Here is a 24,439-nt window from a genome sequence, read left to right as displayed (position 1 = left end):
TTCCAGTAGTTATGTATGGATGTGAGAGTTGGACTATAAAGAAAGCTGAGCACCGAAGAATTGATGGTTTTGAACCATGGTGTTGGAGGAGACTCTTGAGAGTCCCTTGGACTGCAAGGAGATCCAACCAGTCCATCCTAAAGGAGATAAGTCCTGAATATTCATTGGAAGGACTGATGCTGAAGCTGCAACTCCAATATTTTGGCCACCTGATGTAAAGAACTGACTCATTTGAAAAGATCCTGATGCTGGGAAAAAATTGAGGGTAGGATGAAGAGGGGATGACAGAGGGTGAGATGGTTGGATGGTATCATTGACTCAATGAACATGAGTTTGAATAAACTCAGGGATGGACAGGGAAGCCTGGCATGCTGCAGTCCATGGGGTCTCAAAGAGTTGGACACGACTGACCGACTGAACAAACTGACTGAAGCCACCCCATCTGTGGTACTTTGTAACAGCAGCCCTAGAAAATTAATACACTAGGTAATCATATAAGTCTCCTAGGTAAGCTCCCTTTTTACCCCTTTTCTTTGAGAAAAAATTTCACTTGCTCAAAAAAAGAATTAGATCTTTAAAAGCTGTTTCATCGGAATTGAGGAATCTTACTGCTATAAAAACAAGTAAAAATGCTTGAACACAAGTCATTCCCTGGAGAGTGTAAAAGCAAGCAAGTTCAGAAGTAGGCTTCAACCTCTGTTGTATGCCAATCACTTTTACTTTGGCCTCACAAATCTCAGACATTTGGGGAAACTGAGGCAGGACAAGAAACTGTCAAAACACATGCTACCTGATTTAGTAATTCATTCTTGCTGCTTTGGGGCTTCCCTGGTGGCTCAGACAGTAAAGAATCTGCCTGCAGTGCAGGAGACCTCGGTTTAATCCCTGGGTTGGGAAGATCCCCTGGTGAAGGGAATGGCTACCCACTGCAGTATTCTTGCCTGGAGCATCCCATGGACAGAGGAGCCTGGTGGGCTACCGTCCATGGGGTTGCAAACAGTCAGATACGACTGAGCAACTAACACACTAGTGCTCATATTACCATTCAGTCTTGTCCTGCGTGTGTTAGCAGCAACCCCTCAGCTGGGGAAAATCTGAGGAACCTTGTGTATAGGCTCCTTTCCTCTTACAGAACCAGAAGGTGAATGCTCATGAAGCAGATGGAAGGGAAATCCAGCATTTGCCCACCCCATGTGCCAGTTCCTCGGGCTCTACCCTCAAAGAACAAACTAGGAAGAGCTGACATCCAGAGACAAGAGAAATGAGGCCACCAAGGCACATGCCTGCCAAGTCGTATCTCATTCCTAACTTAAACATCATCTCAATTTCCAGCTGGACATAATTCCCAGTCAAACGCCATCACATCAGCCAGCTTTAATTATGTGCATTGCATGGATGGCCTCCTGACATCTCTCTTGTTTATTCAGTCATTGAATCACTGTCTGAACCTCCCCATCACAGCCTGAGCCAGGAGCCACCAGTTCACCTGCTGCCGTATCCTCAGCACCCAGCTCAGAGCCTACAAAGTGCAGGTGCTCACTGGTAGCACTTGAATCAATAGAAGAAGCTAGAGCACCATGACCTTTCCTGCCCTGAAGTGAAGACTCCCATCATTTCAAGAGAGGGAAGTGTCAGCAGTTAAGCCAGTCAACCAAGGTTCTCAAGTTCATCTGCTGTGGGAAGAAGAGGTAGAGGCACAGGCAGAATTGCACTAAGGCAGGATCGCAGTCTCATTATTATTGAGTGACACAAACTTACCAATGCCCTTTCCTGCATGTTTACATCATGAATTGGTTCTCTGCAAAATGAACCACTGATTGATTCCCTGTCTCTCTCCCTCTTGTGAAACATCTGTCTCCTGGTTTAATCAGGAAACTCCATGGGATTCTCCTATTTATCAAGAAAATAAATAGGCTCCTCCTTCTAACTAATAATAGATAAAGAGCATTGAGGCACATTTATATATGCCAAGAAAACTTCTGTCTAAGCAATTAGGATCTATGATCTTATTCCATTTTTCAGGAACTAACAAACAAAATAAATCAGCTGTGCTCCAATCTAATTGCAACACATCATAAGACATAGAACTTAATGGGCTGTAAATGGAAAATTATTGTGGAGCAAGGTAGGTTAATCTAGCATGTTGGTCACTCCTGGATCAAACCCACGGGTTTGATCCATGCCCAGATCTCTCCCCAGCTCCTCCTCTGAAATCTCCCTTTTTCACATGCAACACAGTGAAAAATCTCACAAATTCTCTTCTCCCCAAAGACACTTGCAGAAAACACCAATATTCTTGGATATTTTAAGATCATACTCTGAACACACCTTGGTGGAAATAGGGAAAGAGTGGGTTTCTGCAGGAAGTGATAACCCTTATCTCCTTCTTTCCAGTATTTCTCCCTTTTAGAACTAAAAGGCCAAGTCACTGTCGAGATTAATCATCCAAATAACAACTGATTTCAACATTTCTACTTATGTGTTGCCTGGTGAGTACTGGTATTTAGAAGGATGATCCCAGGGAACCGTAAGAGCCTTAGTCATCTATGTTCAGAATATCCAATTTACCAAGGCAGTCAATGTTCTAGAAAGGCCCTTATTAATATCAAGTATTTTGTAAAGGTTTTTTAGAGGGTCAGAACACAAAGCATGAACTCATGTTAACTGTGAATCAATCTGAATCTGCTGTATCTAGTTCACCTAAACATTATTGCTGGAAGAGGTGTATGCTTGTTTACACGTGCTCTTCACTGCGTGCACACAGGTGAAAAAGAGAGAGGGAGCAAAGAAGAGGGAGCCAGGAGGAGATCCACCTTCCCAAGTTTCCTCTTTGCAGAGACCCCAGAACACAGCTCTGCACCAAGGCCACGCTTCCTCCTGACCACTGACCAGCCCCGTTTCCAAGACTCTGGGCTGGCGAGTGTGGGATGTGGCACCCAGAGGACTGCACACACCTACCGTGAAGACCACCTTCAGGTTATTGAGCATCTCGATCTCCTTCGGGAAGCCTCTGCTGCCCCATCGCACCAGGTAGTTCTCACTGTGGGAAGAGGAGTGGCAGCCCGTTACCGTCAGGGGTCTCAACAGTCATTCGGTAAAGATACCCACTGAGCCTCTGCTGTGGGCCCGACACCATGCTGCTTGCTGGGGACATGGGAGCATCTGAGACAGACTCTCCCTGTCTGTCCCTCCCTCCAGGAGATCACAGTCCCATCAGAGAGGCAGACGTGAGACCAGCCAGACCATGGAATTACTAACATATGTGTGTTCACAACCTCTTTCCCCCTCCTATCCAGCAAGCAAATTCTAATTCAGCTGCCTAATGTTTTTGAAGAGAAGCCATTTTCTATGTAGAGGTGATAAAGAGTGGCAGAGGGAAAGGATCCTTTCCTCTCAAGGGAAAGGATTTTTATGTGTTTCGTTGGACATTAAGAATATATTGATGTGCAGCCACTGTGGCAGGTCCTTAAAAAGTTAAACATAGAGTTGTCATGTGACCCAGCAATTCTACTCCTAGGTCTCTACCTAGGAGAAATAAAGACATATATTCATACAAAAACTTATACATGGATGTTCATAACAGAGTTATTCATAATAGCCAAAAAGTGGAAACAACCTAAATGTCCATCAGCTGATGAATGGATAAAAAAAATGTGGTATATCCATTCAACAGAATCTCACTAAGCCATAAAAGGGAATATAGTACTGATTGACAACTGCTATAACATGGATGAATCTCTAACATATTAAGTGAAAGAAGACAGACACAAAAGGCCACATATTATATGATTCCATTTATGTTAAATGTCCAGAATAGGCAGGTCTGTTGAGACAGGAAGTTGATTAGTGGTTGTCAGTGGGGTTAAGAACAAGGGAATTGGGAGTGACTGCTAATGGGTACGAGTCTTACTATTGGGGTGATGGAAATGCTCTAACATTAGATAGTAGGGATGGTTGAACAAAATTAAAAATATACTAAAACCATTGAATTGTATGTTAAAAAGTGGCAAAGTTTCTGTTATGTGAATTATGTCAATAGTAATAATAAAAAAGAAAAATAAATAAAAAGCAAACAAAAAGAATATATTAAGAATATATTAAAATTCCCTGGCAGTCTAGTGGTTAGCACTCCATGCTCTCACTGTTGAGGGCCTGGGTTTAATCCCTGGTTGGGAAACTAAGATCCCACAAACCATACAGCACAGCCCCCCCAAAAAGAATGTATTTGCCCTTCCCACCTTATTCCCTTTTCAAGACTTGAGTAAAGATTTGAATGATTTTAAGTAATCCACTGAACCCACTGGATGTAGGACCATTTCCTTGAATGAATGTCACACTGTGATGGGCCACAGAGGGCCTTAGCCAGTATCTAATATACACTTAAGTACTGATTTACATGCAGTCATGCAACTATATATATATATATATATATATATATATATATGCAATCATGCTATAAAGGAAACGTTCAGGATGTTGTGAGGATGTACATCAGAAGAACTAGCCCTAGTCTGGGTAGTTAGGGGAGTCTTTGCTGAGGATATGACATGTAAATAAAGTTGGCCAGGCAAAGAGAGTGGGAAAAAGAAATGGTTCGAGCAAAGCAACAACGTGTGCAAAGGCCCTGAGACAGGATGGAGCTTATGCATCTAAAAAGCAGATCCAAGGGAAAAGTTGCCAGAGAAAAATTAGAAGGATAGGCCAGACCATGTAGGCCATATAGGATGTAAAGATTTTGGCTTGATTCTTACAGTAGGGAGAACCCACTGACAGTTCGTGTGAAGAGCAGTCACACAGTTCTGACACCTGATCGTTTATCAGCTCATAGCGTCTAGCGGCAGTACACTGTGCGCACACCCCTGCTTGGCTCAGGCTGGTCAGTCTAGCTGCATCAGCAAGGTCAGAAAATCTAGCACTGCCTTTTTTTTTTTTAATTTATTTTTATTGGAGTATGTTTGCTTTACGATGTTGTGCTAGTTTCTACTATACAGAAAATCAGTCATCTACATGTATACATATTTCTCCTCCCTTTTGGATTTCCTTCCCATTCAGGTCACCACAGCGCATTAAGTATTGATTACTGATTAGAGTTCCCTGTGCTATACAATAGGTTCTCATTTGTTATCTATTTTAGACACAGTATCAATAGTATATATATGTCAATCCCAATCTCCCAATTTCTCCCACCCCTCCATTTACCCCAGTATCCATACTTTGGTTCTCTATGTCTGTCTCTATCTCTGCTTTGCAAATCCAATCACCTATACCATTTTTCTAGTACTTCTTTAACTTAGAAGATTAGTATAATTTGCTGAGTTGATTCATTCAGTTTTTCATGCCATCCAGGAGCATACCATTGGTTCTTAAAATGCCCATTATCTTGAACTGGGATATAAACAAAATAAAACTCAAAACCAAGTCAGCCCAAAAGACATAATAAGAGAATTCAACAAACTTAAAGCAAATCACCTTCTTTTTTGAAAAGTTTGTTCTCTCTGATGTTCTGTTCTTTTCTCTCATTTTACCTCTAGAAGACTAAAAGAATAGTCTGAGCAAAGTTCATTGGGGAAATAGAATATATAACAAAAAGAACATAGCATCAGATTAACCAATGGTTAAAATGTAATCAACTTAAAGGAACATTTTTTTAGTAAGATCTAAATATTTAAGTGGAATTATCATCAAAAGAACCAAGAAGCCTCCGAGACTCCATATACAAAAAATATTTTTTCATTATTTCCCATTGGTTATTTCTAGACCACCATAGTGAAATACCTGGGTATTTCTCAGAACCTTTAATTATATGGGGTTTCCCTGATAGCTCAGTTGGTAAAGAATCCACCTACAATGCAGGAGACCCCAGTTCGATTCCTGGGTAGGGAAGATCTGCTGGAGAAGGGATAGGCTACCCACGCCAGTATTCTTGGACTTCCCTTGTGACTCAGCTGGTAAAGAATCCTCCTGCAATGCGCGAGACCTGGGTTTGATCCCTGGGTTGGGAAGATCACCTGGAGAAGGGAAAGGCTACCCAATCCAGTATTTTGGCCTGGAGAATTCCATGGACTGTTTAGCCTTTCCCTTCTCCAGGGGATCTTCCCAAACCAGGGATCGAACCCAGGTTTCCCACATTGCAGGCAGATTCTTTACCAGCTGAGCCACAAGGGAAAGCTTGATCCCAGCCAAATTCTCCCCAGCCCACCCATGGGCCACACCGCTGATGCACTAACTTGCCTGAGGCTCACTGTAGGCACCTCCTGGCTAGGGCAGGCAGGAGTGGGGAAAATTGGTTTCTTAGGGAAATAACAGCTACCCAGCTTCAGACTGACACGGGGAGTGCTTCCCAGTTCCCCGACCCCTTCCCTGTATTGTGCCTGCCCTCTTCTTTCTTTGTTTTCTACTCTTTTTTTCCTTCATTCTTTGGTAGAGGGTGGGCTCTACCCCCTCGTGTCCCTCCTCCTTATCCCTCCCTCTTCTGAGGGCTCCTCTGTGTCTCCAGCGCTCTCAGAGGCATCACTCAGGCATGCCCTGTTGAGCACATTATTTGATGTGGCACATCAGGGAACAGAGCTGCCATCTCACTGATCCATTGCTTCCCTCCCCAGAGCTGGTTCAGGCCATCCATCACTTCGATGAGCCAGTAGGCCAGGCACCCTTGTCAATTCAGCTATGAGGAATCCTTGTGTTTTTTGAGAGGCAAGGAGCACTTTCATGATCTTTGTCACAGGTGTCTTGGGAGCAGCTGGCAGGGAATAGCAAGGAGCCTATGACATGCCCAGTATCTCACGGTGGGTGCTAAGGAAGCAGGAACACTTGCTCAGTGTCTGCTGAGGCCTAGCCAGAGGAGCTGGACTGATTCTTTAAATTAGGGATTTAAGTTTGCTATAAAAAATAGTTTTTTACCATACAATGCTACGGAGAAGGCAATGGCAACCCACTCTAGTACTCTTGCCTGGAAAATCCCATGGATGGAGGAGCCTGGTAGGCTGCAGTCCATGGGGTCGCTAGGAGTTGGACACGACTGAGCAACTTCACTTTCACTTTTTACTTTTATGCATTTGAGAAGGAAAAGGCAACCCACTCCAGTGTTCTTGCCTGGAGAATTCCAGGGACAGGGGAGCCTGGTGGGCTGCTGTCTCTGGGGTCACACAGAGTTGGACACGACTGAAGCAACTTAGCAGCAGCAGCAGCAGCAGCATACAGTGCTAAGACCCTGGTGAGACCCACTGAGGATATCTGATACAACTCTTTCCTTGGTGACAGACTAAATTGGAAACTAGCTTATCTTTGGAGTCAGATGGACCTGGGTAGAAATCTCACCTCTGCCATTTTATAAATATATGTGATCTTGAGCAAGTCATTTGACCTCTCTGAGCCTCATTGTCTCATCCAAATCACCTGGAGTAATAAGGATTATATGGGATCATATACAAACCTCAGTTTAATCTTCTTAGATAGTCAATCTATGTTTCATAATTGTCTCCAGGAGGGCCATTATTTTCTAAAATGAATTTTGTAAAGTTACTAGGTACTGTATGGGGCTTCCCAGGTGGCTTGGTGGTAAAGAATCTACCTTTCAAGCAGAAGACACAGGGAAGATCCTCTGGAGGATCTTCCTGGAGAAGGGTTGGGAAGATCCCTTGGAGAAGGAAATGGCAATGCACTTAACTCTTGCCTGGGAAATCCTATGGACAGAGGAGCCTGGCAGGGTATAGCTCATGGGGTCACAAAGAGTCAGACATGACTTAGAGATTTCATCAACACAATCAAGGTAAGAAGATATCACATTCTCAATTGCAGTAGAAGGCTCAGGCTCCAGCTGCAATCTGTTGCACTAACAGGGATCTCGAATATGGGACCAGGTGTTGGCTCACAACCCCACTGGAGGGCACAGGCAGTGGTCACCTGAGAGGAAGGATGGACTGAGCCACAAGCAGAGGCCAAGGCTGGCAGTGGTGGCCAGAGATACATCAAAGTCTTTTCTCAGGAGATTCCCAACACTGTTTTGCCTTCCTTGAAATGAGGTGCCCAGAAGTTCCCTTACCTTTTCCATTCCCAAGAACAATTAATTGAGGTGATTACAATAATAGCCACTTGGAGCACCATGTGACAGGCCCTGTGCCTCGTGTGCTTTTTCTTATTAAAAACCTGTGACCCTGTGAGGTTGACGCGTGCATTTTGCAAATGGGACACTCTGGCTTAAGAAAGATTAACAACTTGCCCAAGGCTAAGAAGGAGTAAATGGTGGGGTCACAACGTGAACCTGCCTAGATCCTAGATTACAGCCTGTCACTGCCATTGAGGACACAGCATTTTCACCATTCATTTCTTAACTCTCTTTTTTAAAAATATATTTTTATTCTATCCAGTGCTATCTGTTTGAATCTTGTTATTTCCATTGTTTTCCATTAATCAAAAATTGCTTACAAAACCCTATTGTGTGATGTGGATAAACCTAGTCTGTCATACAGAGTGAAGTCTTCAGAAACAGAAAAATACTGTATAGTTAACAGGCAGACTGGTTCAAATTGGAAAAGGAGTACATCAAGGCTGTATACTGTCACTCTGCTTATTTAACTTACATGCAGAGTACATTCTGCAAAATGCCAAGCTGGACGAATCACTAGCTGGAATAAATATTGCCAGGAGAAATATCAACAGCCTCAGATATGCAGATGATACCACCCTCATGGAAAAAAGGGAAGAGGAACTAAAGAGCCTCTTGATGAAGGTGAAAGAGGAGAGTGAAAAAGCTGACTTAAAACTCAACATTCAAAAAACTAAGATCATGGTATCCAGTCCCGTCTCTTCATGGCAAATAGATGGGGAAACAATGGCAGACAGTATTTTCGTGGGCTCCAAAATCACTGTGGACAGTGCCTGTAGCCCTGAAATTAAAAGATGCTTGTTCCTTGGAACAAAAGCTATGACAAACTTAGGCAGGGTATTAAAACCAGAGACATTACTTTGTTAACAAATGTCCTTATAGTCATAGTTATGATTTTTCCAGTAGCTATGTACAGATGTGAGAGGTGGACCGAGAGCTGAAGAGTTTATGCTTTCGAAATGTGGTGCTAGAGAAGACTCCTGAGAGTCCCAAAGGAAACCAATCCTGAATATTCACTGGAAGGGCTGATGTGGAAGCTGAAACTCCAATATTTTAGTCACCTGATGTGAAGAGCTGACTCACTGGAAAAGACCCTGATGCTGGGGAAGATTGAAGGCAGAAGGAGAAGGGGATGACAGAGGATGAGATGGCTGGAGGGCATCACCTACTCAATGTACATGAGCTTGAGCAAACTCTGGGAGAAGGAGAGGGAAGCCTGGGTGCTGAGTTCTGAGGTCACAAAGAGTCAGACATGACAGCGTTGAAGAACAACACATATATATGGAATCTAGAAAAATGGTACTGATGAACTTATTTGTAGAGCAGGAATAGAGACGCAGATGCAGAGAATGGACAGAGCAGGGGAAGGAGAGGATGGGACATATTGAGACGGTACCACTGACATATATACACTAACGTGTGTAAAACAGATAGCTAGTGGGAAGTGGCTGCATAGCACAGGGAACTTAGCTCAGTGCCCTGCGATGACCTAGAGAGGTGGGATTGGTGGGACAGGTGGGAGGGAGGGGTATATGTACACATACAGCGGATACACAATATATCTGCTGATACAGCAGAAGCTAATACAGCAGTGTAAAGCAATTATACTTCAATTAAAAATAAAAATACACATATGTTTAAAAATTTAAAAACCCTACTATGTAACCATAACTCTACTTTTAGAAAAAATGCCATGGTAAGTAATATTTCCACCTGACTCCCTCATCCTAAAAAAAGTTATGTCCACATTCTCAGTCAGGCTGTTTTTCTACTGGCTGGGAATTTCTCCACAAGTAACGGTGGAAGGAAAATATGCTCGGCGCTCTGCCAACCCCCACCTCCCAAATGCAGATAAGTCCGGCAATACCGAACATACTTACCTTATAACCATTTGCTTGTTAGGGTCATAGAGAGACATGAAGAGCTCAGCATCTTCCCCAATTCTGCACACAAAGTTTCTCACGAAGACATAGAGGCTATGGGTAGGGGATGAGGAAATCCGGGAATACATTCCATAATCAGGCTGATCTTTTGACTGAGAGGTGGAAGGGAAAAGAGAGGAAAAGAGAAAATTAGCCCTGCACCACTTAGGACAATGGAAAGGTGGACCAGGATATTGAGAACTATGTAGGTTTTGAGCCTAAAGATTTCAACATTATGTTCAGGCCTTCCACCAAAAGCATCTTTTGTCTGAGTCAAGTCACTCTGACTGTCTTGATCTTGATCTTGGGGAATATTGCAAACAATCTAGCCTTCCTCATAAAATTTAGTGTCATAAAAAGCACAAACTATATAAAAGAAAAAAATGCTTAAACAGACTTTATCAAAACTAAATATTTTGCTCATTGAAAGATACATTTCTCCCAGGTAAGCACTGGGAGAAAATATATTTGCAAAACATACATCTGATAAAAAATTTGCATCTGGAATATACAAAGAATTCTTACAACTCAATGATAAGAAAACCAACCCAATGAAAATGGGCAAGGTATTTGAACAAACACTTCACAAAAAAAGATACAAATGGTAAAGGCCAGTAAGCACATGAAAATTACTAATCATTCAGGGACATTCGAAACAGCAATTAGGTACCCCTACACAACCACTAGACTGACTGAAGTTAAAAGACTGACAATATCAAGTGTTAAGAATGCAGAGAAGCTGGCACTCATGTGTTGCTGATGGGAACCCATGACTGTGCAGCCCTTTTGGGAAATACTATGGCAGTACCTTAAGAACTTAAACATACTCTTATCATACAGTCCAACAACTATCACCCAAAAAGAATAAAAACATTTGCCCACATGAAACTTTGTATGTAAATGTTCATAGCGTTATTAGTTATAATAGCCCTGAATTAGAAGCAACCCACATATTTAACAATTGATATATGATATATACCCTTGGTCAATGGTATAGCAACTGAGCAATGAAAAGGAAAAAACACTAATATGCACAACAACATTAACCTCAAAAACATCATGCTGAATAAAAGAAGTCAAACACCAAAACCATATGATTCCTTTCATATTAAATTCTAGAAAAGACAGTATAGTCATGAAGAGGGTGGCTCAAGACTTGGGGTTGGAGAGGGGGGTTGAACTGCAAAGAAACTCAAAGAAACTTTTAAGATGTTGGAACTATTCTATACCTTGATTGTGGTAGAGTTTGTCCAACACTATATATTAATAAGATTCACTAGATTGCAATTTTAAATGAATTAATTTTATTGTATGAAAATTACATCTCAGTAAAGTAAAAATAAAATTGCTTTCAAATAATGCACAGTGGTAATATACTTAAAAAAATATAAATCAGATGAGGTTACCCTTGTAAAGGTTATGTTTCCTTGGAATCTTCTGTTGGCTTCCTACCACAGTTGGAATAACATCTTCCTCGGTTGGAATGACATCTTATTCTTCCCCATGACTCTTAGGTCCTGTGAGAGCCAACTCCTGCTACCTGCCTCTCCAAAGTATTGCCTAAACTCTTTCACTGCTCTTTAGGCCCCATCCATACTGGCCTTTCTACTCCTTGAACATTCAGAACTCAGTCCTACCTCAGGGCCTTTGCACATGCCAACCTCCCCCACCACCACACTGAACATCTTATCCCCAAACTTTCCTAGGCCTGTTGCCTTCACATTATACAAGTGTCATCTCAGATGTCCCTCCTGGGAGAGGTTTTTCCTGATGGTACCTTTAAAAATAGCTCCTGATTCACTCTGTCTCACATAACCCTAATTGATTGCCTTTTAGAAATTCATCCCCATCTGGAATTATTTACTCAATTACTTTTTTATTACATTTCTTCTTTTTTCCTCTCTGGAATAGAAAATCCTGGCATTCAACCTCTCATGGGCTGAATCAAGATCCGAGTATAAACCACAATAAAATGCATGCTGTTACTGATCATCTCAGGTCATAGGGCAGATGTCCCTTTGGATAATATACAGTCTGGTTAATTAGATTATTTTAAGCTTATGGTGTGCTAAAACCTGCTTCCTTTGGCCAACAAAGTCTGTTTCACAAAGCTCACCATCTCTTCTTTAATACGCTCTGTGATTTTATCAGTCGCTTCTTCATGTGCGTGGAACAAGCTGATGACACTGGTATTATCAGGGTCCAAGATATTTCCATCTTCATCTCTGACAATCAGATCAAGCTCAAGGATTCTGAAAAGCAAGAATGTGAGACGAGGATAAATCAAGGGAGACGGAAGCCTACAGAACACTGGTGAGAAGTTTCTACCAGAAAGTTCACATGATCTCTGAGAGTCATAGGCTCCCTTAGAACAGCTCTACACAGATAGCTTTGCACACAGATGGGAGGCACAGTGATATAGATCAGCCTTTCTGGGAGGTATTGTAGCAGTGTGTATTAAAAAAAATGTAATGCATATTTCCTGTGATACTGAACCTAGAGAAACAACCACACTTGAACAAGGATGTGTGTGTATCAGCAAAGTATTAAAAAATACTAAAATTAACTTAGTTAACTAGTTAACACTAAAATGTCTGTCAAAAGAGAAAATGGCTAATCTGTAATGGAATTTGTAATGAAATTCCATGTAGTAGGGCTTTAAAAATATGACAGTTTTGATATGTTTCTTTCTTTATTTGGCTGACCCAGGTCTTAGCACACGGGATCTTTGGTTTTCACTTTGGTATATGGGATATTTGTTTTTATTTTTTAGTTCCAGCATTAGTTGCAACATGTGGGATCTAGTTCCCTGAGCAGGAATCGAATCTGGGATCCCTACCTCGGGAGTGTGGAGTCTTAGCCACTGGACCACCAGAGAAGTCCCTAGTTTTGATATATTTAATGATATATATTAGTGGGGGGGGGGAATCAATCTTAAAAAGATGCATACAGAGTGTTTTTAGTGAAAAAACAAAGCAAGGCAGGTATGTTACGTGGGTGCAAGTTCAGAAAGAAAGGTATGGACACGTGTACCAACACTACCAACATGTGTATCTGTGAGGAGAGGCAGGGCCCTGGGACGAGGAGGGGTGGAGGGGTCAAGGGAGAATTTTGCCTTATCTCTATGTGTTTAATGCTTATATAATAGAACATAATGCAGTATGATATACGATACATAATGCAGGGAAGGCATTCATGTACTTTTATTAATAGTATTTTGAAAATAATTGTTGGGGGTGGGAATCTCAGATATATCTTTGTTATCCATGGCTTGCTCTTTAACTCTGTAACTTCAGGGTCACAAGATTTTCCCTTGTTTGGTACTGATTTCTTTCAACTGCAGCTGCCATTCTGATTGGCATCAATGGTGCTAATAACAGCAAAATACTCACACAGCACTTGCAATAAGCTGTACATTAAATTGCTCACACATATTAAGGCCTTTAACTTTAATATTAAGGCCTCCCTATGAGGGAGGTACTATTAACACCTCCGTTTTACAGATGAAGAAAAAACTGAGTATAATTTCTTCATGTCACATAGCTAGTAAAAAGTACTGTGGCATACTTGTCTACACTCTTTATTTTCAGTGCAACCCCCTCCAAGTGCTCTTGCCTGGAGAATCCCAGGGACGGGGGAGCCTGGTGGGCTGTGTCTATGGGTTGCACAGAGTCGGACACAAGTGAAGCGACTTACCAGCAGCAGCATTAAATTTACTCATAAAAAATTCTAAAACGTACAACTTTTCCTTTTTAACAAAGTATAATAAAACATAAAAACCCAAAAACAGAACACTTGACACTTACAATTCAAAATCAAATTAGCAGAACATTAAATATTTACAAAACTGTATCTTTAAAATACATCCAATTTTGTAGAATTGACATAAAAGAATGGCTCAAAAATGCACCTTTATGGTATATGTTCTAGTTAACAGGCTCTTAGAAGCAGTACTGGGTTGGGGGATGGGCTTTATGTGTGCAGAGGTCCTAACTTAAAGCTGCCTTTGCACTTGATGTTGACACGGAGGCACTCCGTTGTCCATACGTAGAAAGGAGGGGGAGGTGGCTGATGGAGACTCTGAGAGCAACAGCAGTGGTCCTGCTTAGGAATCGCTGCTGCTGCTGCTGCTATGTCGCTTCAGTCGTGTCCGACTCTGTGCAGCCCCATAGACGGCAGCCCACCAGGCTCCGCCGTCCCTGGGATTCTCCAAGCAAGAACGCTGGAGTGGGTTGCCATCGAGTACCAGATTGGGAATGGCAGCATTTTCGCCTCTTATTTGAGAACTGGATTGAAAGGCACGTCTCTCCTCTCATCCAAATGCAAACAGGAGGGAGCCAAAGCTTACCCGTTTGCCCACATTCAGTAGGAAATTAACTTCCAACTAGATGTGACTCATAATAGTGCACAGCCGTGCTGCTGAACGGGCGATGCTAAAGGGGAATAAATGCATTTGACTGATGCTGAGCAGAGGCTCCCAAGACCTGGGAGAAGATGGACCATAGCTGACACATAATTCAATGCCAAGATCTCTATAGCTCCTTTTTCTTCAAAATTTATCAAAGTGGATTCAGCTCTAAAAATGTATGAATAAAACAAAATTCTCCCAGGTCCAGCTGTCTTGGGATCTGAAAGATTCATTTGAGGATTCCTCATTCCTTAGATACCAAAGAGCTTGTCCATTATCAGTTTCATCTGAAACCTGGAAGCTTTAGTCATCAAGGGGCAGGACTGGACCAGGGTCAGGAGAGGCTGCTTCCTGCTGGGACGTCAGACCATTCACTTTGGAGAACAGAGCATTTTGACAGTTTTTCCTTAGGAGGTAAGCCCCGTAGCTCTCTTCTGCTCCAGAAAGTGATCAAATGAACCCAGGACAGAAAAGGGTAGGGGAGGAAACCCTTACTGTGTGCGTTTTTCAAAAAACTAATATTATTTTAAGGTGAAGAAAAGAGAAATGGCTTTTTCTGTGGCTCCCCATCATTCTCTGGACAAATCTGAATTTTTTCTACCTGGCACTCAGACCCTGAGGTTCCAGCCACACTCATGCTCATCTCTCAGCTGCTCTAAGCTTCTCTCTCTCTCTCTCTCTGAACCCTTCACCTACTAATTCCTGCCAGTCTTGTTCGATGCAGAGCAGGTGTCACCCCTGCCCTGCCCCCTCCACCCTGTCACTTCTCTTCCTCTTCTCAGGAAATGCATGACTTCCTATGCAAGTGTCTGTTTACTTCCTCTTACTAACCGGCATGGTCCTCCAGGAGGCAGTCGAAGACAGAGGTTAAGTGCTAGAATTCTGGAGCCAAGTCACCTGGTTCAAATTCCAGTGCCTCCTGGTCAAAATGACCTAATTGACCTGTGAGTCTCCGTTTTCTCATCTAATAGACAGAAATAATAACAGCACCTGCCTCATAGAGGGGTCATAAGACTTGGCTGAGTTAAGGCATGAAAAGTACTCTAAATTGTACCTGGCAGATAGTAGGCACTCAGAAACTTACAATTCGTTCCCTTTGCTTGCCTTTTGTTGCTGCTACAGAGAGAGGCTGCATTTTGTAAATGCTGTGTCCTGAGTACCTATGAGATGTTCAACAGAAGTCTGATGGCTGAATGAAGGAACAGAATCTCTGAGGGCAGAAACAGGCTGATTCTGACCAGTCCTCCAAGATTCAGAGTCCTGCTCCCCTGACTCTCACAGCCTGAGCTGATGGTGCTCGTGCTATTCCTGACACTGGGACCAGAACTATGGCCTTTTGGCTTTCAGAAAGGTATCCATCCCATTTCAGAGCTCTTAGCCCCTGGGACACCAGACCTGCATTCATTTAAAGTGCCCAGATCTCTCTCTCTCTCTCTTCTGGCTGAAGTCGTCACGGAAGCGAAACAAAAAGCAGAGCCTCTCAGCTCAGGGCCTCGGCCTCTGAGGGTGTCTCTCACTTCCCCAAAGACAACTGACTGAAACAGAAAGCGCAGTGCTGGTCCAGGGATTCTGCAGAGGGAAGCTGATCAAGGGAGGACCCTGTCTCTCCCTTCACCACCATTCACCTGCTGAGTGCACATCCTGGGCCCAGCACATCAGCATGGATCTGCCTGAGAGGAGCTCTCAGCACAGCACTGAAGACCACTGAGGAGGTAGTTACTCTTCAGGGTACAAGGGCCCACAGAAGTGCCTAACCCAGCAGGGATGGGTGGGGGGGAAATCAAGGACAGCTTTCTGAGAGTGGTGACCATTTTCTCCCATCCTTGTCAGAAGCCCCCATGAGGAAACATCCAAAGGTCACAAATGCCATCGTTACAAAGCAGCAAAACGCGCTCCATTCCCACATCCCAGCTGTGACCATACTCAGCTAAAGATGACACTGTCCCAATGGCGGCAACAGCTGCAGAGCAACCCTTCCTGTCACTTTGGGATGGCGAACATGGTAAGCAGGTTTGGACTCGCTTGCCAGCTGCCAGCAGGGTAACCAGCAGAGGGACTGTGCTCCTGGGATGCGAAGCAGCTGTAAGTTGAACCCACTGACTGTCTTTGGATCATCTTCCTAGTGCATGTGACAAAGGTAAGGAAGTCTGACTGCTAGGAAGAAAACATTTTTTATTCCCACCGAATAGACTCTTTCTACTTCCTCCTCAGGCTCTATGTTCCAGTCTTCAGACCCACTTTGCAGTCTTCTGAACACACTATGTTCTCTCATGCACTCCCACACTCCCTTTATTTAAAGCCTACTTAATACTTCTTTATCTTTCAAAATTTAGGTCTGGTTACCTCCTTTAGGAAGCCTTCCTTGACTTCCTTCTCCAAATTGAATTAAGAAGACTCTTGCTGCCTAAGCCATAAAAGTTACCACAATACTTATCAATACTTTGCTTGTTGCTCACTCTCAACTGGACTGCCGTACTCTTAGTGTATGGGAACTTTTATTTCTGTGGCCTCAAAAAATCTAGCAGGAAATCAGGCCAAGTATAGGTGCTCAATGGGCTTCCCTGGTGGCTCAAATGGTAAAAAATGTGCCCACAAGGCAGGACACCCAGGTTTGATCCCTGGATCAGGAAGATCCCCTGGAGAAGTGAATGCAACCCACTTCATGTTCTTGCCTGGAGAATTCCATGGACAGAGGAGCCTGGTGGACTACAGTTCATGGGGTCACAAAGATTCGGATACTACTGAGCAACTAACACTTATAAGTGCTCAACACGTGTTTGTTTTTGAAGAACAGAAACTAAAGAAATAGGGAGGATGTCTGGAGAGCATTCACTTAACCAGGAGGGAGGGGAAGCCTTTACAATTCTCAAATGCTATCCAAGCAGTATAATGGTGAGGTCCAGAGGCTCTGCAGACAAACTGCCTGGGTCTAAATTCCGGTTCTGCCTTGAGAATTGATTTTGGACATGTTACTTAACTTCTTTAAGTGTCTCTCAGCTTCTTCATTTGAAAAAATGAGGATACTAAAACTGCCTGCCTCATAGAGTTGTTATAAGAATTAAATAAGACAATGAATGTGAAACCCTTAGTTTAAGACTGGTGCACAATAAGCTTGGATTGGGGGTTAGTTATACCCACTACCATTGTTAGTGCATTGACCTACATCAAAAAAATTGTAAGACCTTCTCCTCAACTTCACAGCATTCAGACTAACCAATTTCTGCTTCTTCCACTTTGAGGAAATGCTTTTGTAACTGTGCATTTGCGTTAGCCAATGGCATGTGCCTTAGATAATTTAGGACGGGGGAAGGGACATAAAGTCTTACATTGGGATTGAAGAGGGGGCAGTTGTAAATGCAGGAATAAAACGACAACTAAGCCAAAACGAACCAGCATGACTGTACTCCCCAGCTCCTTGGAAGTAGGTTAACTGAGTGTCCTAAATCTCTAGCCTGCTAATAACCACTGCATATGCAAGCATCTCTCCGCTTGTGTTTCCCCGGGTCCCACAGCGGTGATTACAAAGGCACACAAGCATGGGCCCCTTGGTAGCAGCTTCTCCCAAATAGAAAGTGGCAAATTCATCACTAAAAGTGAAACCTAGTTTCTCAGAGGGTGAGAGGGAAGAAGGCGTGTGGGGGTGGGGAAAAAAGCCTTTTTTTGGAGGAAAGAGAGGTTACTTGTTGCCATAGTCAATTTTGGATGTGACTTTCTGCTTCAGTTCCTTTAGCTCGTCCTTGGGCAAAGTTCCTGAGAGGAGCTGGGACCGCCACTCCATCAAGTCGTACATCATGGACTGCACCTGGAGAAAACGCTCCTTCTTGCTGGCCTAGGAGAAAAAACAGGAAACAATCCACAGTCACCTGTAATACAGGAGACCCAAGTTCAATCCTTGGGTCAGGAAGATTCCCCTGGTGAAGGGAATGGCTACTTACTCCAATATTCTTGCTTGGAGAATTCCATGGACAGAGGAGTCTGGTGGGCTACAGTCCATGAGATCGCAAAAAGCTGGACACAACATAACAACTAAACCATTGTCATATATATGTATGTGTATATATATATGTAAGAGTAGTACTTTCCTGAGTTTCATGAGTTGTTCTAGAACTCATGGAACCTGAGGCTAGGTTGGAGGGAGTGTCATGGGAGTCTCCGAATTTGCACCAAGTTGGACTCAGAGGTTAAAGCATCTGCCTGCAATGCAGGAGACGTGGGTTCGAACCTGGGTCGGGAAGATCCCCTGGGGAAGGAAATGGCAAATGACTCCAGTATTCTTGCCTGGAGAATCCCATAGAGGGAGGAGCCTGGTGGGCTGTAGTCCACGGGGTCGCAGAGTCGGACACGACTGAGCGACTTAACTTTGGACAGAAATGTAAACCACCTGAGGACCTGGCTCTTGCAGCTGGCATCTGAAGTGAGGGCGACGGCGAAGTCGCTCAGTTGCACAGAATCGAGCCCTCACACCTGGGTGGCCAGTGTCAGAACTAAAGTGAATGGTCTTATAGGGCATCCGGTTGGTGTAGGAGAGTTGGAGAATTGTTGGAATGAGACAGCATGTTGTAAAATTCCTTGTGTAAGTCATTTAAATTTACTGAAAAGGAAGACAATTTAGCTATTAAGTAAATACTTAATGTGCAGTATGCAGATATGACAAGAATCGTGGAAGTATAAGAATCACTTTAGTAGGGCAAAGGGCACGATGAACTTGCCATTCAAAGATTTCTAAAAGAAAATGTCAAGTTTCCATGGTGCATGTGTCAAAGGTGTGGTGGAGATAAATAATACATCACTTTAGCTTTAAATCTGCTGTTTGCCCCATAAACTTTACTAACAACTTTTGGGAAACCTATAGAAGGTAATTGAAAGTGCCCGTTACCATCCACTGTGAAAGAGCCATATAGGAGTCAACACTCATAACCATAAAGGATGAGCATACAAACAGCACAGAGCACCAGCGAGCGTACAGGACGCTGTGACAAATGTGCACGAAGCCTTGGCTGACACCGTGACTCTCAGCTTAATGGTTTTCTTAGCTATCCACTCTCATTAGGAGTTTTAGAAACATCAAAGGAGGATTTAAAATTAGATTTACTTCAATACAGGGAAAACCATGCAAAATACACTCTTAATTTTTCCAGGGTCAAGTTCTGTCATAGATCTGATGACAATAGTCACTAGTTAATTGATACATGAGAACAGTATTTTTCAAGGTGCTATCAGCAGACCACCAAATCAAAATCCCTAAGTTTATTAAAATGCAGAGCCCCACTGAAGGAAGCTTTACTTTCAATAGCACTCAAGGTGATACTTAAGCACATTCAAGGTTGATAACTTTTTCATTAGTTTTAAAAAAAAACCAGAAGGATCACCTCAGATGCCCCTTTACTGTGACTCTGCCACTCACTCACTGTGTGACTCTGAGAGTCACCTAACTTCTCTGGGCTTTGATGACCTCGTGCTCTGTGTTACACTCCGTCAAGGCTACATTCCAAATCTGAACCAGGCCAAAAACTGGAAGCAGCATCCATCCCAGGGTTGAGCAGGGTTTCGAGTCTCACCACGTAGAGCTGTTTCCAGATGCTGCCCCATTCCCAAAGCGTCGTTGTCACTTCTTGTGCCAGAGGAATTTCTGCAGGAATAATGTTCTCGATATTTCTATTTAAAGTGGGAGAGAAAACGGTGTGAAATTGAGACCCAGGTGCTAACAAGATAAAATGCTGGCAAATTTGCATTAAGCTGCAGCTGCTGAGAGGGGCCTTGCTGGCAGGAGACTAAACCACTTCTAATAGCCACACCAATTACATTATGCAAATGCAAGGGGCTTCCTTTTTCTCTGTCCTCCTGCATTGAGGTGGGCCCTTCAAGCTCATTATTCAGGATTAATCTACTTTAATTCAGTTCAAAGGCAGCTGCCAGTGAAAAGTTTGATTCTCCAAATGTACTAATACCCCCTCAGAATCAGATGCGAACATGAATCAGTTTGCACTGGAGACAAACATAGGCACGAAGAAGACAAAGCCTTCACATCTGCCAAGTCAGGTTTTCAAAGCAGACAGGATGCAGAAATCCACGAGCCACCTCAGAGTCAAGTCTGGGGAAAGAGGGCAAATACCTTTTTTTCTCCACTGTCACTTCTTTGATGTAGATAAAGGATTTTGGAAAAATGCCCTGTGGGGATGAGATAAGATAAGATGAGATTGGATGACTTGTCCCTATAGAAAAAACTGACCCCAGGTCTTCATGATTTTTCCAAAAGCTACTAACTGGTAAAAACCTCCAACTTCACAGGAATAATTCCAGTTCGACAGAACAAGTGGTGGGTGTTAAATTCACTCATTTAGGCCTAATTCCTCTCCCCTTCTTCAGCCGTTGTTCAGGATCCCACAATAGCCCCCTAGATTCCAAAGAATGCGCTAACCTCACTGCGATCACTCACACTATCAGATGGGCAAGGCAGGAGGGCTTGAGAGGTTCACTCTAAGGGAAGGGTCTCTGCCTTTCCCCTCTCCTGCCCAATTTTGGGAAAGCAGCCACCCTGTACTGTCAGAGAAGGTCAGGTCCTGAAGCAACAATGTCCCTGGTTAGCATGTGGGCTGCTTTGATTTGAGATCTCTTTCTTTCTGGATTTATTTGATTGTTCTCTAGAGAGCAGAGAGGGACCATGCCTTCCAATACAGCATGTCAGGGAGGAAGGAAGGAGCATCTATTATTTCCTTTCTCCATAAGCTTGGCTCAATCGACAAGAGAAGTTGAGCAATTACTTGGACATTCCTTCATCAGTTTAGCCAACGTGAACACCGGGGACACGAGGTAACTGCTAGGTACCGTGAGATGTCAGGAGATGAGCAAAGCACGTCCATCTCCCATGGAGACGGTGGTGTGGTGTGGGGCTAAGGCAGAGGAACTCCCTGAGGGCTGAGACTGGACCTGTCCCTCCTGAGTCATGTTGGAAACATAGGTGAGGAAAGGACGAATGCCCCAAGCCAGCTAAAGAAAGACTATAGAAGATAAATTTCAAATAAAAAACACATGATTCAATGGGACTGGAGAAATCATATATGGCTGGCATATTAGGAAAATTTTCAGGGAGAAGAGAGCTCTGGAAGTTGGCCTTAAAGAAGGAGTGAAGGGGGAATGGATCAAGCTACAGCAAAGAAAACACTGGACACAAGGAGAGAGGAGTGAAATCAGTCTGCAGACGCGCACCAGCGGGAAATAATCGCCCAGGGGACTGGCAGGGTCACGCACAGACACCAATACTGCCCCAAATAAAACCAAAATTGTCCTCACCTGTAACATTTTGTGCTTTACAAGGTATCCCCTATACCAGTCTGCAAAGAGAAAACAAAGAAACAGGTCTTTCATCTATTCTTACAAGTCCCTTGCTGGGGTTTATTGTTGTTGCTGTTTGTTTTTCACCAGCAAAGAAACTGCAAAGTGTTTTAGACCTCAGGTCTAGATCAAAGCCCTAGGATTCAACTCATTCTATTGAATGAGTTGCCAACATCTCCAAAAGTGACCAAAAATACAGGGATTTCACATAAAAATGCAAATTTAATCATTTAAAAAAAAAAAAAAACAGGAGGCCAGTGCTCCCCGATGGCTGCAGTTGGCTACTGGCGAGGGGCAGCTGGTCTTATCAGACAAAAGGAGGCATCTCCAACTCACCAGCCTCTACCCAGCCCCTCTCTTCTTTCCATCACCTGCGTGCATCCTTCCTGTGTCCATACACATGTTTTCAACCTCTGCCTTAGGAACACAGAAAGGCTGAGAATGTCTGAGGAGTTCGGCAAACATTCTGAAATAATGCCCACAGTTTTAACAGCAGCAAATTGTGTCTAACACGTGATCTGCAGAAGTTAGTCATTACAAAACAGATAGGTTCAGGGATGCGTGACAGGACAGGAGTTTTAAAAGATTCTTCCCTTTGAAGGAATATCAAGAATGATTCAATTAACAGAAATCCAAATTATATACACAGTCCTCAGACAGAATGAGCCTTGGAATAGCAAGTATTGATGACTATAATGAGTCTACTCGCCTTTGAAATGATTCAAGCACAGCCAAGTAGTGGCATTTGTTATCTCTGTAAATAAAAAGCGTCTGCCGGGAGGCTCATTAGCAAATCCTCATTACTGGGCTGACAGATTGCTGTCGAAATATGTTCTCAACAGACATAAGTGTGAGTTCCAAAACAAACATTTAAAATGCAAAGTCACCCCTCATAGTCATAAGCCAGCTAAAGAAAGTTCTAAAGCAACAGGGGCCCAAAGTGGTTCCTATTTTAGGAGACAAAAAGGTAGAGGAAGGAGAGAGAATGGAAGGAATGGACATTGGAGAGAAAGAATCTCAGGTTTGGAATGAAGTATCATTCTAAGTGGGCTTCCCCAGTGGCTCAGTGGTAAAGAATCCACCTGTAAAGCAGGAGACATGAGTTGGAACCCTAGATTGAGAAGATCTCCTAGAGAAGGGCATGACAACCCACTCCAATATTCTTGCCTAGAGAATTCCAGGGACAGAGGAGCCTGGCAGGCTACAGTCCATTGTGTTGCAAAGAGCTGGACATGACTGAAGCGACTGAGTGTGCACGCACATATGCACACACATACACACGTGCCACACACACACCATTCTAAGTATCCTTCATATATGAAGCCTTCTAATCTTCACAGCAACCCTATAAGGTGGGAAATGCAATGGTCCCATTATACATAAGAGTGGCCCACCTGAGGCACAGAGAAGTTAAGTAACTAGCCCAGTCACACAGCTAATAAGTAGCCATCACACTGTGCTTCTTGTCTAGTGGAGGAAGGAGCATGGTGGGGGCCTAATACTACCACCCTACCAACATCTGAATCCCCAAAACTACATCCCCACTAAGTACTTCCCGTGGTGGAACACTGTCTGCTTCATAAAGAACCAGATTCTAGTTTTACACTCTAATCATTTCCCCATAAGTACTGGTAATAATTAACTGTTAAAATTAGTGCTTATATTAATAGTGCTTGCTGTGTGCCAAGAATTCTGGTGAAGCTTTTTGTTTTGTTTTTTCACATTATAGATTGATTCTATAAAGTAGGTATTATTATTGCCTCAACTCTGCAAATGAAAATAGAGAGGCACAAAGAGATGAAGAACTTGCTCATGGTCATACAGCTAGTGAGTGATGCACCTAAATGATTTAAATCCAAGCATCCGACTCTGGAGATGACCTTCCATAGTACTACACTAGAACAGTCTCCTTTATTTGCAGTTTTTTCCCATTCAACCAACTTCTCTGTAGCATTACTATTGACTGCTGCTGCTGCTAAGTCGCTTCAGTCGTGTCCAACTCTATGTGACCCCATAGACGGCAGCCCACCAGGCTCCCCCATCCCTGGGATTCTCCAGGCAAGAACACTGGAGTGGGTTGCCATTTCCTTCTCCAATGCATGAAAGTGAAAAGTGAAAGTGAAGTCGCTCAGTCGTGTCTGACTCTTCACAACCCCATAGACTGCAGCCTACCAGGCTCCCCCGTCCATGGGATTTTCCAGGCAAGAGTACTGGAGTGGGGTGCCACTGCTTTCTCCGATTACTATTGACAGCGACCATGTATTGATCGCTAAATGCACACAAAGCTGTACACTACATGTTGTGCGTGTTTTCTCTCATTTAATTCTCATATCACACTGTGAGTTAAGCATGATTATTCCCATTCTGTAGTTGAAGAAACTGAGACTCAAATCAGTGGAGATGCTGGGCCAAATCACATGCCAGGGTTCAAGGGCAAGTCTGTGTGGCTCCAAAGCGGTTCCGCCATGTTGCCCCCCACGTGATGAGCACAAGCACAGATGGCGTTCTCTTAGACACACACAGTCGACGTTCTCCTGGCTGCAGTGGCTGCCGAGGCTACCAGACTCCCTGGGAAGACGGTCAAGGGACTGGCAGCTGCTCACATCGGCCTCTGCACAACCGGGCCACCCTCGGGGTCCCTGGACTTCTTATTCTAGCACCACCACCCTCCCT

At 43.4% G+C, this 24,439-nt stretch overlaps 1 protein-coding gene across 3 annotated transcripts in view; it reads right to left on the bottom strand.

Moving 5' to 3' along the window:
• Positions 1–24,439, bottom strand: part of DOCK2 (dedicator of cytokinesis 2) — a 457,833-nt gene that overhangs the window by 404,131 nt on the left and 29,263 nt on the right. For all 3 annotated transcript variants that reach the window (XM_025270818.3, XM_025270819.3, XM_006075524.4), the window contains exons 3-9: positions 21,725–21,765; positions 20,547–20,602; positions 19,993–20,089; positions 18,115–18,263; positions 12,143–12,278; positions 9,985–10,139; positions 2,959–3,040 (exon numbers count right to left, since the gene is read on the bottom strand). In XM_025270818.3, the coding sequence (XP_025126603.2) occupies positions 2,959–3,040; positions 9,985–10,139; positions 12,143–12,278; positions 18,115–18,263; positions 19,993–20,089; positions 20,547–20,602; positions 21,725–21,765 (716 nt within the window). The remainder of the gene's footprint in view (positions 1–2,958; positions 3,041–9,984; positions 10,140–12,142; positions 12,279–18,114; positions 18,264–19,992; positions 20,090–20,546; positions 20,603–21,724; positions 21,766–24,439) is intronic.

Source organism: Bubalus bubalis, chromosome 19 (genome assembly GCF_019923935.1).
Source record: "Bubalus bubalis isolate 160015118507 breed Murrah chromosome 19, NDDB_SH_1, whole genome shotgun sequence".
NCBI lineage: Eukaryota > Metazoa > Chordata > Mammalia > Artiodactyla > Bovidae > Bubalus > Bubalus bubalis.
This window is presented reverse-complemented; position numbering and strand designations above follow the sequence as displayed.